The following is an 18,332-nucleotide window of genomic DNA, read 5'->3' as shown; positions in this document are numbered from 1 at the left end:
TGTAATTGATGGTACGTTCATATTTCAAGTCTGTGGAAAGATGTCATTCTATATAAAGAAATTACAAAACAACTTGCAAACCATTTCCAGGGCGATTATTTTTAAATCCAAAACAAGAAAGACTTGATTTTCACAGTGTACAACTTTGAGGGAGTATATTATTGATTTAGAGGAAAAATTATTGCATGGGAACAGGGATTTTCCTATTTAACAGCATTCTAATGTCACCGAAAAGTATGGTCACCAACTCCACTGTTAGATTATATACAATGATATGTGTTGGCACAAACTGGTATTAATTCATAGAAGCTGGAACTTTCCATTTAATGCCATTCTGAAGTTGTGGAAAGAGAATCTCCTATAAACAAAGTCAAAAGGCTTGTACTCTGAAATGCAAAACGAGATTGAGATGTTACCACTGTAGAGGTTGTGTATGGTTTGCATGAACTCCAATTACTTAGTGGAAACAGTAATTTTCCTGTTAACAGCATCCGCGTTTAATTATTAAAAGTACCAAATGAACAATTATAATTCCGATACTGACGTGATAAAACTGTGGGGTTGTATACTGTCAATGTAGAGTGAAATGATCTTGTGGAAACAGCAACTTTGCTTTTAATGGGATTCTGAAGTCAGTGAAAGAGTGGGTCATACATGGACAATTTCAATGGACCATTACTTTGAAAGGCAAATTGACTTGATATCACCGTGATAGTGTGCACTGTTGATCTTGAGTGAAATTATCCCGTGGAAACAGCAATTTTCATTTTTAAAACATTCTGAAATAATTGAAAGAGTATATCACATATGGACAAATTCGACGGGCCATTAATTTGAAAGGCGAAATCAGACCAACATGAAATTTACATGGTTTTACTGTCGGGTTGGATACTGTTGATCTAAAGTGGAATTATCCTGTGGAAAGAGCAATTTTCATTTTTAGAGCGTTCTGAATTCTTTAAAAGAGTAGGTCGTATATCGGCAATTTGAAAAGTCTTATTTTGGAAGGCAACATCAGACTGATTTGATATTGATATGGTATCACTGTGGGGTTGGATACTATTGATCTAAAGTGGAATTATGCTGTGGAAACAGCAATTTTCCATCTTAGAGCATTTTGAATTCGCTCCAAGAGTAAGTCATATATGGGCAAATTGAAAAAGCTTTTATTTTGAAAGGCAAAATCAGACTGACTTGAAATTGACATGGTAACATCGTGAGGTTGTATACTGTTGCTCTAAAGTGGAATTACACTGTGGAAACAGGAATTTTCATTTTTAGAGCATTTTGAAATCACTGAAAGTTAGGTCAATTATGGACAATTTAAAAAGTCTTTTATTTTGGAAGGCATAATCAGAATGACTTGATATTGATATGGTATCACTGTGGGGCTGTATACTGTTGATCTAAGGTGGAATTACCCTGTGGAAACAGGAATTTTCCTTTTTAGAGCATTTTGAAATCACTGAAAGTTAGGTCAATTATGGACAATTTGAAAAGGCTTTTATTTTTGAGAGCAAAATCAGAATGACTTGATATTGATATGGTATCACTGTGAAAAAGACTGTGGTTGGAAAGCGTTGATATAAAGTTCAAATAGTATTTGGAAATACGACTTTTGCTTTTAAGAGCATTATTAAGTCATTGAAAGAGTAGTTCAAAAATGAAGATTCACAGGGCTTTTACTTTGAAATCCAAAATAAGATGGCCTTGATAGTGACAGGGCACAATTAGGGTACAAGGCTGTGTCATATAGATCTAACATTAGAGTTTGTAAAAAAAAAAATTAAAAAAAAAAAAAAGCCTAAATTATATGTTATTATGTTCTTAACATATCTGTTAATTCACTCGAAGTTGGCTTTTATTTTGAAATCCGGTTTCCACATCCATTCCCGTAATACTTTGAATACACAGGGAACGTAAAACAAACTGGAGGCTGGCTTGACTGCAAGTCTCGAATTGGAGGCTGGCTTGACACAAGTATTTCGTTGCCCTGTACCTGTGCATGTGCAATGACAATAAAGTTGAATTCTATTCTATTCTATTCTAAAAGACGGATTTAATGCAACATGACCATTCAAATAGCAGTCGCTTTCTAAAACATCAGATATGTATCGGATTCAGTACCACATACGAAAGTGACCCAGATCGGATTTGAAAATATTGGATTTGTGCCGTTCACACTGTCACACCATGATCGGATAGATGGGTCGCATAGGGTCAAAAAAGCTGTATTTGATGCACCTTCGCCTGCAGTGTGAACAGAGCCTAAGACTGAAATATTAGAGCAACATGAAGAGTTAAACTCAGACTGACTGTAACACAGCTGCTGCTGACAGAGCAGCAGTGAGGCTGTGTTTGTGTGTGTGTGTGTGTGTGTAGGTGCGCACATTTCAAACACTTTGCTGCGTCAGACTGGAAACTGTCCGTGTCCTGAGAGCTGTGTGAGCAGCCTGATCGATCAGAGAACCTGATGATCTTCTGAGTGTTTCATTAGATTAAAATTTGTATTTCCGCTCCAGCCTCTGCAAAGTTTTAGCCCACCTGGTGATTACACTACCTGCTGGGTTGATGAGGTCAGCAGGTACACACAGGTGTAGTGTTCTTATAGAGCGGCACAACTATGTTCAGCCAGCAGGACAAAATAAAGGTGAGTCTCAGAATCAGCGGTAAAGGTAACAATCCTCCATCAGGAGAATTTGTCAGGGTACACTTTGTAAGGCCTGATCAATCAGGTGATCAGTCAGGTAAACAACCTGCTGTAGGTAGGAAAAAGAAACATACTTAAATGTGAGACGTACCTGTGCAGCGGTCTAAGCGTTCTCAGGACCTGTTCCACCCCGTTACCTGAACCTCATGTATCTATCCATCAGCTGTCAAACACACCCGAGATGCTCACCTGCTCCAGCTGTTCTCTCACAATTGCACAGGCAAGTTCACCTGTGTGTACTCAGGTCAGGTGACCTTCTGCAACCAGGTGATTCTGACGTTAAACAGGCGCTCAGGACCGTCTCATTAAAGGGTTAACAGCTTAATCAGCGTTACTAACAGGCGTGAACACACAGTTGTAGCGCTTTAGGGTTACCATTAGCATTAGCATGAAAACAACCACGGATCGCTGACCCGCGCGGACAGCAGCGGCCGGAGCTCGGCCACACACCGGGACACGCTGCGCAGCGTCCGCGGGGCTCAAGGCTCCTGGAGCCACTTACCGACGCGGTGTCTTTGGCGGAGAAATCCAGGAACTCCGAGCATAAAGCGGACGGATCTCTGTCAGCCTCGGTCGCCGCCATCTTTCCTCCCTCTGCTCGGTGCTGGAGCAGGAAGAACCTGGAACTGGAAATGACCAGAATGGGGGGCGTGGCCAATGTTGTTTTTTCCGGTGTTTGTTTTTAGAATAGAGACTTAGAGCTTTTTATTGTCATTGTGCAGTTTCTTGGACAGCGAAATTGGGTAGCTGAACCACAAAGGTGCTAAAGTAAGAAGAGAAACCAATACAACGAAGGCGGAAAATAAATAAATAATCAAATAAATAGAATAAAATAAAAAACAGTGTATATGTATACATATGTGAGTAGAATAGAATAGAATAATCCTTTAATTGTCCCACAAGGGGAAATTTGGTTGTAACAGCAGCCAGAAAGACACATATACAAACAAACAGTACACAGAACAGAAACATACACAATTTTTCTTACATATTTACACATGGACAATGGTTACTATAAACAGAGTACTGTACAGTTATAAAATTAAATAAAAATAACTACAGGTAAGAGGAAAACCAGGTTGTAGTGCGAATCGGTTGATTAAATTATTGCAGTTACAGCATTGATGTAAACATCTATGTTTGTTGGGAGCAGTTCTGATTGTACAGTCTGACAGCTGCAGGGAGGAAGGACCTGCGGAAACGCTCCTTCATGCATCTAGGATGCAGCAGTCTGTCACTGAAGGAGCTCTGCAGTTCAACAACATTTACATGCATAGGGTGGGAGACTCTGTCCATCAGTGATGTTATTTTGGCCAGAGTCCTTCTGTCTTCCACCACCTGCACTGGTTTTAACTCGCAGATTAAAAGAACACAAACGTTTAGCTCCTGGGCACGAGTTCAGTTTAATAAGAACAAAATGTATTAATAACAATAGTAATGTTGCGGGAATTGCCGTCTTGTGTGTGACTGGGTGCAGTAAGGAGTGTATGTGATGTGTGTGTGAGCATGCGCGTGAAGGAAACGCGGGGAGCGAAAGAGAAAAATGGAGAGAGTGTGTCATGGGTAGAGAGGGCGGCCGGGAGCAGCGTTCTAACGGGCTACAGGCTATGCAGTGTGTTTTCGAAGTGTGCAGTACTGTTATTAAAGCCTCATCTCTTCAGTACTCTCCGGTGCCTCGGCTGATTTCTGTCTGCCTCACTACTCCACAAAAGTGAAGGGAGTTAACCCCGAAGGAGGACAAACTTCGGCCCTGGAGGAAGCATCTCCCCTCGCGTCTCCCGACCACGGTCAGGGGACTGACGGCGAGGAATGGTTAACACTGGCGACCATGAAGGGACCCTCTCACGTTGTCAAAGGAGTGGTGAGCACTGAGAAAAACCGACAGGCTAAAGCGGCTAACGATAAAGCCGAGTGACTGTAATTACAAGTGTATTAGCCCGCAGCTAAGCTAACTCGCGATGGCCGCTGCTCGCCATTCTTGTGAAAAGTACGGACTTGAGACCAATTACTCCAACCCGTTCATATCGCTGACCAGTGTCTCCGAGGGTGCCGCGAGCATTAGGGAAGCTAACAGAGACAGGGCTGTGACTAAATGTGAACATATGAACCCATTCCTGTGTGCCGAAAGTTGTGCTAACACACATGCTAATGGAGAGGGTGTATTCGCGCCGCCCGATGGTCCTGCCCGGCCGCAGTTTTCCCGCACGAATCCCTTCGTTGAAGCTGAATGCCGCAGCTACAGCCGTGAGGGAAACACGGGCAGCAGCATGAACTATTATCCAGCTCCTACTCCCCAAATGAAAATCCACTATCCAGACTCAAACCCATTTTCCTCCGCTCACATGGACAGTTTTGTACACAGCACACCGGCTCAGTTTAACGCAATGTTAAATACACCCATGCAATGTATGCCTTCCAGTAGCCTTAATGAAGCCATAAGCTATGGGGAAACCACTGCACAGCATAAACCCCGCTCGAAACCAGGCAAGACCCGCTGTGTGCCCCGTCAGCCCCCACCTGACAGTGAAGAGGACGGTGACACTAGAGAGAGAGTCCCCACCCTACGTCCGGGCCAATATGACGGCACCACACCGTGGAAGGAATTTCTGCACAGGTTTAAGAGCTGCGCTGAAGCCAACTATTGGTCAGAAAAACCAATGACAACTCAGCTTAAATTCTGCCTAGTTGGAGCAGCAGGGGCCATTATCCACAGAAATCCCCGCTCATCCAAATGGGATTACCGCCGCCTGGTGGACGAACTGGAAACTGCATATGGCCCTTCTTCTGACCATGCAGCTGCTGTTGCTGTAGAACTGAGGCAGCGAGTGCGTAAACCTGGTGAGGCCCTGCATGTTTTCAGAGATGACATTTATGGGAAAGTGGCTGTTGCATATGGTAATAGAGCAGAGATTGAACAAGACTCTATAGCTGTTGAAGTTTTCACCAATGGGCTGGGTGATGCAGAAATAGTACAGAAGTTGCTAGAGAGGCACCCAGCCACACTTGCCTGTGCATACAAAATAGCCCACCGACACGAAACCACTAAAAGGGCTGCATCTTATGTAACCAGTGCCATGCAGCAAGGAGCCCGTAACGCAGCTGAACGCCGGCCCCGAGCTGCTGTCGTCAGAGAAAAAGACAAAGATGAGACTGTTGCTGAGCATGCACCTGCAGCTAGCCCCTCACCGAATCGTTTTGTCCCACACACACCCTCGACAACACCGAACAATCACAGAAATTTTAAAAGGAGTGGGGTTTGCTGCCATAACTGTCAAGGTTGGGGCCATGTCCAAAAGCAGTGCCCTTCCCTTCACAAAACCACCAAGGCCTTAACATTGAACAGTAGCCCTTGGGACAGCCCAAAACCCACTGTGCTCCACCTTAAGTGCCAAAGCCAAGAAATGAGTATCCCCATGCGCCTCTACGAAGTGGAGGTATGTGCTGTTTTGGACAGTGGAGCCCGGAGGAGCGTGCTGCTGCTGCCCTACTACAACTCCATCCACCCAGACGTGAGACCACCACTACAGCCCTCAGTTGTTGAGACCTTGCTTGGTGTGGGACCTGGGGACGTGCCGGTGCTAGGTGAAGCCCAGATACCTGTCAATATCAACAATCGACAGGTGGATGTTGATTTCCTGGTGGCAGATATAGCAGGAAATGAGGTGCTGCTTGGGCATCCCTTCCTCACTCAAGCTGAAGCACGTCTTGATTTCGGCAAACGCCGCATCATTCTGTTCGGTGAAGAGGTGCTCGACTACCAAACCGAAGCCAGTACAAAGTCACATGCAGTGAGAATAGCTAGTACTGTGGTGGTGGAACCGGGGCAAGAGTATATGGTGAAAGGCAATGTGCATCCTGGTGCAGCAGCTCGAGGTGACATGATGCTTAGTCCCACCAAAGGTTTTGTTGAGAAGCACAAAGTACTTATCGCCAGAGTCCTAGTCAACGCACAGCCTTCTAAAGCTGTCCCACTTCGCCTTTTTAACCTTGGCAATAAAGCAGTAACAATTAAGGCGGGATCCATTGCCGGGCTCCTCCAGCCAGCTGAGACTGTGGAACCCTCCATGGTCTCCCCAGCTGCAGACTCTCTGACCAGCCCTCCTGTGGTTCCTCTGCACCTGCAGGAGCTCTATGCCCAGAGCTCCACAGACCTCAATGACTATGAACAGCTCCAACTGAAACGCTTGCTTTGCACTTATGGACATGTGTTTTCTACAGGGCCTGCTGACCTGGGCCGAACCAGCCTTGTGCAGCATGACATCATAACCCGTCCTGGTGCCCCAGTCAAACAAAATCCACGAAGAATGGCAGGGGAAAAGCAGCAAAATGCTAATCAGCAGATCTATCAAATCAAATCAAATCACTTTTATTGTCACATCACATGTGCAGGTACATTGGTACAGCACATGCGAGTGAAATTCTTGTGTGCGAGCCCCACAAGCAACAGAGATGTGCAAACACAACAAGACAAACGAGCAAAATACAAGAATGGCCAACCTGAAACTAATAAATATATGTACAATATATAATAGTGTGTGCATTTCTGGATGTGTATACTAAATATTTTCCTACGTGTGTGTGTCTGTGTATACACATTTTTACAAATTAAATAGTAAAAAAAAAAAAATAATAATAATAATAATAAAATATATAAAATATACAGAGTTGAATATGTGCAAAACAAGTGGCATTTATATACAGTGTGGAGTGCATAATGTTGAAGTTCCAGTAGTGAAGCTGAGGTGTCTATGAAGTGTTCAGCAGTCTGATGGCCTGATGGAAAAAGCTGTCTCTCAGTCTGCTGGTACGGGACCGGATGCTGCAGAACCTCCTTCCTGATGGAAGCAGTCTGAACAGTTTATGGCTGGGGTGACTGGAGTCCTTGATGATCCTCCCCGCTTTCCTCAGGCACCGCTTCCTGTAGATGTCTTGGAGGGAGGGAAGCTCACCTCCAATTATCCGTTCAGAGCACCGCACTACTCGCTGGAGAGCTTTGCAGTTGTAGGCGGTGCTGTTGCCATACCAGGTGGTGATGCATCCAGTGAGGATGCTCTCAATGGCACAGTGATAGAAGGTCCTGAGGATGCGGGGGCTCATGCCGAATCTTTTCAGTCTCCTGAGAAAGAAGAGGCGCTGCTGCGCCTTCTTCACTGTTTTGTTTGTGTGTACTGACCACGTAAGATCCTCAGCCAGATGTACACCAAGGAACCGGAAGCTGCTCACTCTCTCCACAGCAGCGCCGTTGATGGTGATGGGGGTGTGTACTTCTCTGCACCTCCGGAAGTCCACTATCAACTCCTTTGTCTTTGCGACGTTGAGGGTGAGATGGTTGTCTTGACACCAGTGGGTCAGGGCGCTGACCTCCTCCCTGTAAGCCGTCTCATCACCGTTGGTGATAAGACCCACCACTGTAGTGTCGTCCGCAAACTTCACAATGATGTTGGAGCTGTTAGTGGCTGTGCAGTCGTAGGTGTAGAGTGAGTACAGGAGAGGGCTCAGTACACACCCCTGTGGAGCACCAGTGTTCAGTGTGATGGGGGATGAGGTGATGCTGCCCAGTCTGACCACCTGGCGTCTGTCAGACAGGAAGCTAAGGATCCAGCTGCAGAGGGAGCTGCTCAGTCCTAGATCCTGCAGTTTCCTGTCCAGCTTCGAGGGAACGATGGTATTGAATGCTGAGCTGTAATCTACAAACAGCATCCTCACATACGTGTCTCTCTTCTCCAGGTGTGACAGGGCAGTGTGTAGTGTCAGGGCTATGGCATCATCAGTGGACCTGTTGTGGCGGTATGCAAACTGTAGAGGGTCCAGTGAGTCAGGTAGTGCAGAGCAGATGAAGTCCCTGACCAGCTTCTCGAAGCATTTGCTTACGATGGGGGTCAGGGCTACAGGTCGCCAGTCGTTCAATGAGGAGATGGTGGAGGGTACAGGGACGATGGTGGCCATTTTGAAGCAGGCTGGGACTACAGACAGAGAGAGGGAAAGGTTGAAGATGTGCGTGAACACTCCAGCCAGCTGAGCCGCGCATGACCTGAGGACGCGGCCGGGAATCCCGTCCGGACCAGTAGCTTTGCGTGCGTTCACCTTCCTGAAGCACTTCCGCGCATCCTCCTCAGACACAGTGTGCGCACTGACGTCATCCGCGGTGCGCACACTGTCCGGTCTCATGGTGTTCGCTGTGTCGAATCTAGCGTAGAATACGTTTAGATCCTCACACAGAGAGGCCGTGGTCTGCGGTGTGCTGGTTTTCCCTCTAAAGTCTGTGATCGTGTTTAGTCCCTGCCACATACTCCGAGGGTTGTCAAACTGTTGCTCCACCCTGTCCCTGTACTCACGTTTGGCTGCTTTGATCGTCTTCCGGAGTTGGTAATGTGCGTGTTTGTAGTCCGATGTGTTCGCGGAGGCAAAGGCGGTGTTCCGTGCCGCCAGTGCCGCGCGAACATCTCCGTTAATCCAGGGTTTTTGATTTGGGAAGGATTTGACTGTTCTGGATGGGACGACATCTTCCACGCATTTCCTGATAAATCCGCAGACTGAGTCTGTGTATTCATCAATGTCTCTGGCGGCCACGTGAAACATTTCCCAGTCCGCGTGATCAAAACAGTCCCGCAGCGCAGACTCCGATTGGTCCGTCCAACAGTGCACCGCCCTCCGGGTTGGAGCTTCCTGTTTCAGCTTCTGCCTGTAGGCGGGCAGGAGCAGGATGGAGCAGTGATCTGATTGGCCGAATGGGGCGCGGGGGAGGGCTTTGTACGCATCCCGGAAGGAGGTGTAACAGTGGTCAAGTAGCCGGTTTCCACGTGTGTTGAAAAGGATGTGTTGATGGAGTTTTGGTGAGACTTTCTTCAGGTTTCCCTTATTAAAGTCTCCGGCTGTGATAAACACTGCCTCTGGGTGTGCGGTTTCCTCGCTGCTGATCGCGCTGTACAGTTCCCTGAGTGCACGGTCAGTGTCGGCTTGTGGGGGAATGTAAACAGCCGTAATAATCACTGCTGTAAATTCCCTCGGTAGCCAGAATGGCCGGCACTTAATCATCAGGTACTCCAGGTCCGGTGAGCAGAAGGATTTGACCGGGTGCACGTTCGCATAATCACACCAGCTGTTGTTGATCATGAAACACACACCACCGCCTCTGCTTTTCCCAGTAAGATCCTGTGACCTGTCCGCGCGGTGCACAGAGAACCCCGGCAGTTGTATTGCGGAGTCCGGTACTTTGTCCGATAGCCAGGTTTCTGTGAGGCAGATCACGCAGCAGTCCCGCATCTCTCGCTGGAATGAGATCCGTGCCCGAAGCTCGCACAGCTTGTTCTCCAGAGACTGCATATTAGCCAGTAATAAACTGGGTAACGGTGGTCTGTAAGTGCGCCGTCTCAGTCGAACCAGAACGCCAGATCTTCTCCCTCTGCGTCAGCGTTTGCGGCCTCCAGGGCCAGAGAACAAAGGCGTCTCAGGTGAGATGAATGGGGGGTCTGCAAACGGAGCGTCCGTGTTGCAAAACTTGAACTCCGGAAAGTTATAAGAAAGACCGTCTTTTATGTCCAGTAAGGTTTGTCGGTCGTACACAAGGAGACAAGTGCTGCTCGTGAAAAAATAAAGGAAAAGTAAAATTAAACACAGAAGAAAGCCGTTGCTTGGGGGAGCTCGCGACGAGGCTGCCATACTCGGGGCCATCTTGAAACAAAGACATTCTACAGAGCGGTTTCGCCCAACGCAGCTGCAGCAGCTGGGCCTCGCCCATCGTTATGGTGCGTAAGAAAGATGGGACATACCGTCTCTGCATTGACTACAGGGCTCTCAATGACCACACTATAACAGACGCCTACCGGCTGCCCCGCATCCAGGACACGCTGGACACTCTCAACTGCCAGATGGTTCAGCACATTAGACCTCGCATCAGGCTACTGGCAGGTTGAGCTGACACCTAGAGCACGCAGGGCCGCCGTTTTCTGCACTAGGACAGGCCTCTTTGAGTGGAACGTCATGCCATTTGGACTATGCAATGCCCCGGCAACGTTCCAGTGGCTGATGGACCGCATCCTGGCTGGCATGCAGTGGGAGACCTGCCTGGTCTACTTGGACGACATCATCGTACTGGCTAAGGATGTGTCGGGGATGCTGCAACGGCTTGGCCAGGTATTCTATAGACTTCAACAAGCTAACTTGAAACTGAAACCTGCCAAATGCTGCCTCTTTCGCCGCGAAGTTGCTTATCTTGGCCATGTGGTATCCGAGCATGGTGTGGCTACCGACCCCAGCAAAGTTCAAAAAGTTCAGATGTGGCCCACACCTACGTCCATCCAGGAGGTCAGACGCTTCATCGGCCTGGCCTCATATTATCGCCGGTTCGTGAAAGATTTTGCCTCTATAGCCCAACCCCTGCACAACCTGACCAAGAAGAATGCACATTTTCAGTGGCATGCTGAGCACCAAGCAGCTTTCGACAAGCTGAAGTGTCGACTCACCTCTGCCCCTGTTCTTGGCTATCCACTTGACCAGGGAGAAATGACACTAGACACTGATGCCAGCGACACTGGCATCGGCGCGGTGCTGTCACAGATGCAACAGGGCGTGGAACGTGTGCTGGCATATGACAGTCGTAAGCTATCAAGAACTGAACAAAACTACTGCACCACACGATGTGAACTACTAGCCGTCGTGGATTTCACGTCCCATTTTCGCCAGTACCTCCTTGGATGGCCTTTCAAAGTGCGCACAGACCACAGCAGTCTACGGTGGCTAACAAAAATGAAAGAGCCAGAGGGACAATTAGCTCGATGGCTCGAGAAGCTTGCTGAGTACAACTTTGAGATCATCCACCGTCCAGGTCGAGTGCACACCAATGCTGATAGCCTCTCCAGAAGACCCTGTCGCCAGTCCTGTCCATGCAGAGTGCAGGACCCCCCCAAGCATCTCGGGGGGACCAGTCATCAGGCAGTCCAATGCGAGTTGGACTCTGACACCAGCTCCCTGTTGCTGAGTCCGGTGAGGGTGGAGGGACAACCGGCTACTACAGCGGTGTGTCTAGTGGGGGTAAGTCATAACACCACTACACCAGAAACAAAGACTTTAGACCAAACTGCTCTTACAAAGTCAGACATTTTATGTCAAAACACTCCTACCAACACAGACATCTCAGAACAGACAATGCACACTAGAACAGACATGTCACCGCAAGCTCCGATGGGAACTGTCCGGGTAGGAGCCCCAATGGAGCGCGTTGCGCTGGACATTATGGGACCACTGAATGAGACGGAGCGCAGAAGCCAATATGTGCTTGTGACTACTTTACAAAGTGGACCGAAGCCTTTCCTATCCCAGATGAACGGGCTGCAACCGTTGCCGAGGTCGTTGCATCTGAGTGGGTGTGCCGCTACGGGATACCTCAAGCACTGCACAGTGACCAGGGACGCAATTTTGAATCTAATGTGTACCAGGGGGTGTGCAGTTTGTTTGGCATAGATAAGACTCATACAACGCCATTCCGACCCCAGTCAGATGGCCAGGTTGAACGTTTCAATGCCACTCTCCAGAAGATCCTGGCCTCCACAGCAGAGCGTTGCCATTGGGACTGGGACCTGATGATCCCGTACGCTGTTATGGCCTACAGGGTGACCAAACACAGTGCTACAGGTTTCACCCCGAACTTCATGATGTTTGGCCGCGAACTGAGTGAGCCAGTGGACCTTGTCGCAGGTCTACCTCCTGATCCAGACAACCAACCCTCAGCTCCAGAGTATGTGCAGCAAATGCGTGAGCGGCTGGAGCTGGCCCACCTCATTGCCAGGGAAGCCCTGGGTGAGTCAGTCAAGCGTGCAAAAAGGCAATACGACAAGAACTGTTGCCACACACAGTATAAGACTGGAGATCCTGTGTGGTATCTCATCAAAGGAACACGTCACGTCAGAAAGTTCCTCCCATCATATGAAGGACCATTCTTTGTCCTGGGGCAATTGGATGACCTAGTTTATCGGATCCAGAAGAACCCAAGGTCTAAAGTGAAAGTTGTCCACCATGACCAGCTAAAGCATTATCGCTGCCGCGAGCCACTGGACAATACCTGGGTCCTTGATCAAGCTCATCAGTGGTCCCCTACAGAGGTCCCACCACCAGCTTTAGAGGATGACCAAGCAGACCGTGATCTGGGTCTAGACAGTCTGTTCTCTACTGCAACTGGCAATGGCCCCAGCTCCTCTCAGCCTTCTGTCTCAGTTGCAGCTGATCCCGCTCTGGTTGTGGTTGTCCCATTGTCCCCTTCCCATGTAGACCATGAGAATGGTGGGGGTGTGGTGGGTGAGCCAGACCACCCGGGCCAGCAGTTTCAGCGACCAACTCATCGGCGCAGAGCTCCAGATCGGTATGGAGTGTGGATCACTTAGCTTGGTTTACCTACCATGGACAGTTCCAAGTAGGACTGAAGATTCAGTTCAAGTTTAAATCGTTTCAGCCTCCTACACTGTTAGCTACAATGGTTTAAAAGAGCTATATTTTTCATTGTTCCAGTGTTTACATTTAAAAACAAAAGTGAGTAAAGTATCTGAAGGACCTACGGGGTTATCTACATGCACTTAACCATTTGTATTTGTGCCTTCCTAGATGCTAGGATAAGTTAGTTATTCCCGGTCGCCATGTAATAGTTACAGTTGTGTAATTTCTTTTCTACTTAACAGCACTTGAAATGCTTTATTTTGCACATGTATGTACACCTTACTTGAGCCAACCTCTTTGTCACTGAAGTGCACTCGTTGATACTATACCTCACCTTATATGCGGTAATGGCTAACACTTTTATCTAAAAATAAAAATGGAGAGAGTGTGTCATGGGTAGAGAGGGCGGCCGGGAGCAGCGTTCTAACGGGCTACAGGCTATGCAGTGTGTTTTCGAAGTGTGCAGTACTGTTATTAAAGCCTCATCTCTTCAGTACTCTCCGGTGCCTCGGCTGATTTCTGTCTGCCTCACTACTCCACAAAAGTGAAGGGAGTTAACCCCGAAGGAGGACAAACTTCGGCCCTGGAGGAAGCATCTCCCCTCGCGTCTCCCGACCACGGTCAAGGGACTGACGGCGAGGAATGGTTAACAGTAATAATACAACATTTTATGATTGTTTTAGTGGGTATAACGTCACCTCATAGTATCGTTAGTGTGGTGTGTCAGTTATTCTGTTTTGGTCCATTTTCATCACAAGTGAATGAAAATGGAGCCAGACAGGCCGATTATTGTGATGACAATCAACAGATCAAATACGGATCAATACAAATGTAAAAACCCAGTGCCTCTCTAATAATCAGTGATGGGAATAACTGCATTACAATTAACGGCGTTACAAACGGCGTTACTTTTTTCAGTAACGAGTAATCTAACTAATTACTATTCCTATTGTTACAACGCCGTTAAAGTTACTAACAAGAAAATGCAGTCCGTTACTATTTTTCAACAAACAGACGGTTGAAGCTGTGTTCAGCTTATGGCATCTTATATCAGTTGCTGGAGGAGCCAAGATGGCGACCTGTGTGGACACTTCTCTGTAAGCTCGTGAATTTCTGATGAGTACCTAACGTTTTAAATGATCTAAACTTTCTCAGCAGGTGACCCAGGTGATTGATATATGCATTTTTTTTCTTCTTTTTTTTTTCTGCTCATTCTGTTGGTTTTTGTCTTTTGCCCTTCTCCCCCGTCCCTCTTCTCAGCTGTTTCTCTTTCCCTCTTTCTTTCTCCCCTTCTTTCCCCCAGTCAAGTCTGTCCCGTATTCAGTAAATGAAAATAAAATGAACAATAAAAGGTGAATCAAATAGACCATTACGGCAAGGCTGGGATGGTCAATTTGGTAAAGTAAATCCGTTGGGCATCTTTCTTTGCCTTTAGACAACAATTCTGATGGCAAAAGAGCCAAACGGGACAGGCAAAAAAAAAAAAAAAAAAAAGATCTAAACGGACTCAGATTATTAGAAGTGACTCATTGCACTTGTATTTTGCGCACGTACAGGACATCTTTATAACATAAAATCAGGCCGAACTCAGTTTCTTTTTTTTCCCTGCCGAATTCCAACACGGTGAAGTGTTAGCTTGTATAGAAACATTTAGCTAATAGCCATGGGATAAGCTTGCAAAATGGCCAAAAAAGAGGCAAGAAGAAAGGAAGGACTGATAATGGTCTTGGAGCCAGATAAAAACCTTTGCAGGCTTATGCTAACCTCTTCCTCAGACCCCTCTTAACAGACCCCTCTTTTTTTTTTCTTTCTGCTTTTGCTCTTGACGAAGGCGGTCGCACTTTTCTCCTCCTCCTCCTCTCCCTTAGCTTCCCTGCTTAGCCTCTTATGTCCTTGTCTTGTCTCATGTTTTTTGTATTACTTTTCCTTGGAACATTCTCTCACAGTCTGTTCTCTAAAACCTAAAAGAGGAATTATGGATTGGATCAACTGGTCCCTAAATGCAATTGACACCCCTTTCTCAACAAGAAGTTTGGGTTGGGTGAGCCTGAGTACTGAAGATATCTACCTATTCGGAACCATGGTAACAGGGTTCTGGCTGATCGGAGCTGGCCTGGCCCTGACTTATCGAAGAATTAAGAAAGCGGAACCGGCTGTTCAAACCCCCACAAGGCTGCCCACTGGGATTGGAACGATGGGAGAGGCATGAGTTTCTCAAAATGGGCTCATTGAGTCAGCACGGATAAGATCTTGGAGAGGCTACGGCTGCTGTGAATACTCAGAATAAGATCTCTGACTGCAGACTGGATACATCTCGGAAGGGCTCGCTCGGAATAACAGGGAAATGGTAGGCTTGTCACATTCAAAATGGAGATATGTAATAACAAACACTGGTCTCCGTTTTTTAGGTGCTTTCTTGAAATAGTCAGCAATTTAAAAGTAGGATAGAACCGACAGGGGCATGTGCTGAGAGGTGGTGCTGCACAAGAACAAGACCAAATAAAGAAAAATTATTGTGTTTAGCTTCGATAAATTCAAATTAAAATGTACCATTACACTCAGAGGATCAATATGAAATCAAATATATGCTAATTTTGTATGAAGTACATGACTGATAACTGTTCTGTCCTGAGCTTTTGTTTTTACAGCACCCACTTGACCACACCAACAGTTTCTCGCCACCAAAAGGGGGTACTTGCAAAGAATAGGGAGGAATATCATCAACATTGGGAAAGGTAAGCCCCGAAGGGGGTGATGACACCATAAATTTTACTTATGGTCAAATTCTCAAAATTTGACCCCAAACATGAAAAATTCTTCAAACATTTAGAGACAGAGTGGAGTTCTAGATAAACATAATGTCGCAAACCAAATAAGGATGGAGCATTGGAATCGATAAGATGGTGAAATAACACGCAGTAAAATGTTGCTCATGTTGATTATGTTTATTCCAGTGTGCAGAGAAAGGTTATTATCGTTAACGAAAACTAACGAAATAACGAAAACTAGAAGTGAAAAAACATTTTCGTTAACGAAAATAAAAAAAAAATAAAAAAAAGGAAAACTAACTAAAACTATAATGAGTGTTCACAAAACTAACTAAAATTAACTGAATTTATAGCAAAAATGTGTTTAGTTTCATTGATGTGTGCGTGTCCTACAATAGTCAAGGGTGAAAATGAAGTTTAGTTTCCGGATTTTTTCTTGCTGTCTCATTATGCCAGCAGGTGGCCAGTACGTTAGTCGAGTCGTCTGTGTTGCTGCTCCATCCACGCGCAGAATCATGTCAGGAAAAGTCGGGAGAAAGCGCCAGAGTCCAATTTGGGATTACTTTGAATATGACTGTGTTTTGGATAAAGCAAGTGTCTTGTAGTGGAAAGAGACAAATTATGAGGGAAATTTCTAAAGGGAAAAAATCCCATAAACCTTAAAGTGCACTTGAAAAGCTCACACAAGAAGGCTAACCTAGCTTACCTTGAAAAGGTAAGGGGGAGCACACTCCCCCTCCTCAAAGAGCTCCCCCACTCAACCCTCATCCCCAGAAACAGAAGCTAACCCCATGCAAGGTAGCGTGATGCATCCCGAGACAACAGGACGGGGACATCTACATAACTGTGTGAGTCAATTGCCTTCAAAAGGTTTATCAATTCACTTGAACCAAAATTACGAACACCTGGTGCTGCAAAAGTTAATAGTTAGTCTCAATACCCAAGGATAAGCAGAAGAGCATGACTGATATGATGAAACTGGGATTTTGTTACACTTAATTTTTGCAAACACAACTAAAAATATAACTGAAACTAATCAAAACTAAACTGAAACTAAGGATTTTCAAAAAGAAAATAGAAACTAAACTAAACTAGCAAACAATTGGTAAAAACTAATTACAACTGACATAAAATTGAAAATCCAAAGTCGAAACTAAATAAAAATAAAAACTAATGAAAATTGCAAAACTATTAAAACCTTGGTCCAGACTAAGATGGCGTTGGACATCTTCAGGGCGGAAAAGGGTTGGTGTGACCAAGGTGTGGTTTGGCTTGTTGTATGTATATTTCAAGATGATATGGCTCTGGATGGACCAGTTACCAGGGCATGGAAGGAGGACGGACTCATTAATTAAGGAGAAGGAAATTTCTGGGATTGGAGATCCTCTGGGTGAGTGGTTGACTAAAAGCATGCATAAAATAAAAGCTATTTTTCATTATTGATTGGTAATAGATTGATAATTGGCCACATTTACAACTGTATTGACTTGTTGTGGACGTAGTCTACTTCATGTTTAAGCACTCTAATTAACAGATTGGAAATAGTGACATTAAAGGACGAGTATGCAGCGCCACTCTGTCAGTTGCCAGTGACGGTGGGGCTCAGTGATGAATCAGGTGAGCTGGATTCATGGCTGAATCAAAACAAAGCTTCCCCTGCTGTGGTCAGTAAGGGAAAAACAGGGGGAAATATAATTTAAAAGAGGCATTTATAAACGTTTATGTGTGACGTTTATGAACGGGATAGAATAGAATAGAATAGAATAGAATAGCCTTTATTGTCATTGTACAGAGTACAACGAAATTGGAGTGCCACTCCCTTGGTGCAAGTTTCAATAATAAATATAAATGTAAAATATAAAAAGTACAAAAAAACAATCGTAAGTACTCAAACAATAGTATGTACAATATATACAGGATAGCAGCATTAATATAATGACAGTATGAATAGCAGCATAATATAATGACAGTGACGGTATGGAATAGGTTCAATTGTTTTTGTGCTTATTTACTACGGTGATAGCTCTGGGAAAGAAGCTATCCCTGAATCTGTTTGTCCTGGTTTTATGTGACCTGTACCGTCGGCCTGACGGTAATAGTTCAAACAGTTGGTTGCTGGGGTGAGAGTGGTCCTTGATGATATTGCCAGCTCTGCTGAGGTACCGAGAGTTTGCAGTGACCTCCAGGCTGGGCAGAGAGCAGCCAGTGATCTTCTGGGCTGTGTTGATGACCCTCTGCAGTACTTTCCTGTCCGCAGCTGAGCACCCTGCATACCATGTTGTTATGCCGTACGTTAGGATGCTCTCTATGGTGGCTCTGTAAAATGTCACCAGCAGCCTCTCCTCCAGGTTGTTCCTCCTGAGCACTCTCAGAAAGTGGAGACGGTGCTGGGCCTTTTTAACCACCGACGTAGTATTTGCAGTCCAGGA

General features: G+C 45.9%; 1 protein-coding gene and 1 pseudogene across 5 annotated transcripts in view; one reads left to right on the top strand and one right to left on the bottom strand.

Annotated features, from left to right (window-relative positions):
* The window catches only part of ubr2 (ubiquitin protein ligase E3 component n-recognin 2), a 59,280-nt gene extending 55,939 nt beyond the window's left edge, over positions 1 to 3,341 (bottom strand). For 3 of the 5 annotated variants that reach the window (XM_085441911.1, XM_085441909.1, XM_085441910.1), the window contains exon 1: positions 3,213 to 3,340. In XM_085441911.1, the coding sequence (XP_085298037.1) occupies positions 3,213 to 3,293 (81 nt within the window). In that variant the 5' untranslated portion in view covers positions 3,294 to 3,340. Of the gene's footprint in view, positions 1 to 3,212 lie in introns of all 5 variants that reach the window. The other 2 variants (XM_085441907.1, XM_085441908.1) reach the window with 1 other exon arrangement.
* Positions 3,342 to 4,668: 1,327 nt separating this feature from the next.
* On the top strand, positions 4,669 to 14,483 carry LOC146685439 (uncharacterized; annotated as a pseudogene).
* Positions 14,484 to 18,332: the final 3,849 nt, after the last annotated feature.

Source organism: Copadichromis virginalis, linkage group LG19 (assembly GCF_057382275.1).
Source record: "Copadichromis virginalis isolate Kocher_CV1m ecotype Utaka linkage group LG19, C_Virginalis_male_GT1.1, whole genome shotgun sequence".
NCBI classification, from domain to species: Eukaryota; Metazoa; Chordata; class Actinopteri; order Cichliformes; family Cichlidae; genus Copadichromis; species Copadichromis virginalis.
This window is presented reverse-complemented; position numbering and strand designations above follow the sequence as displayed.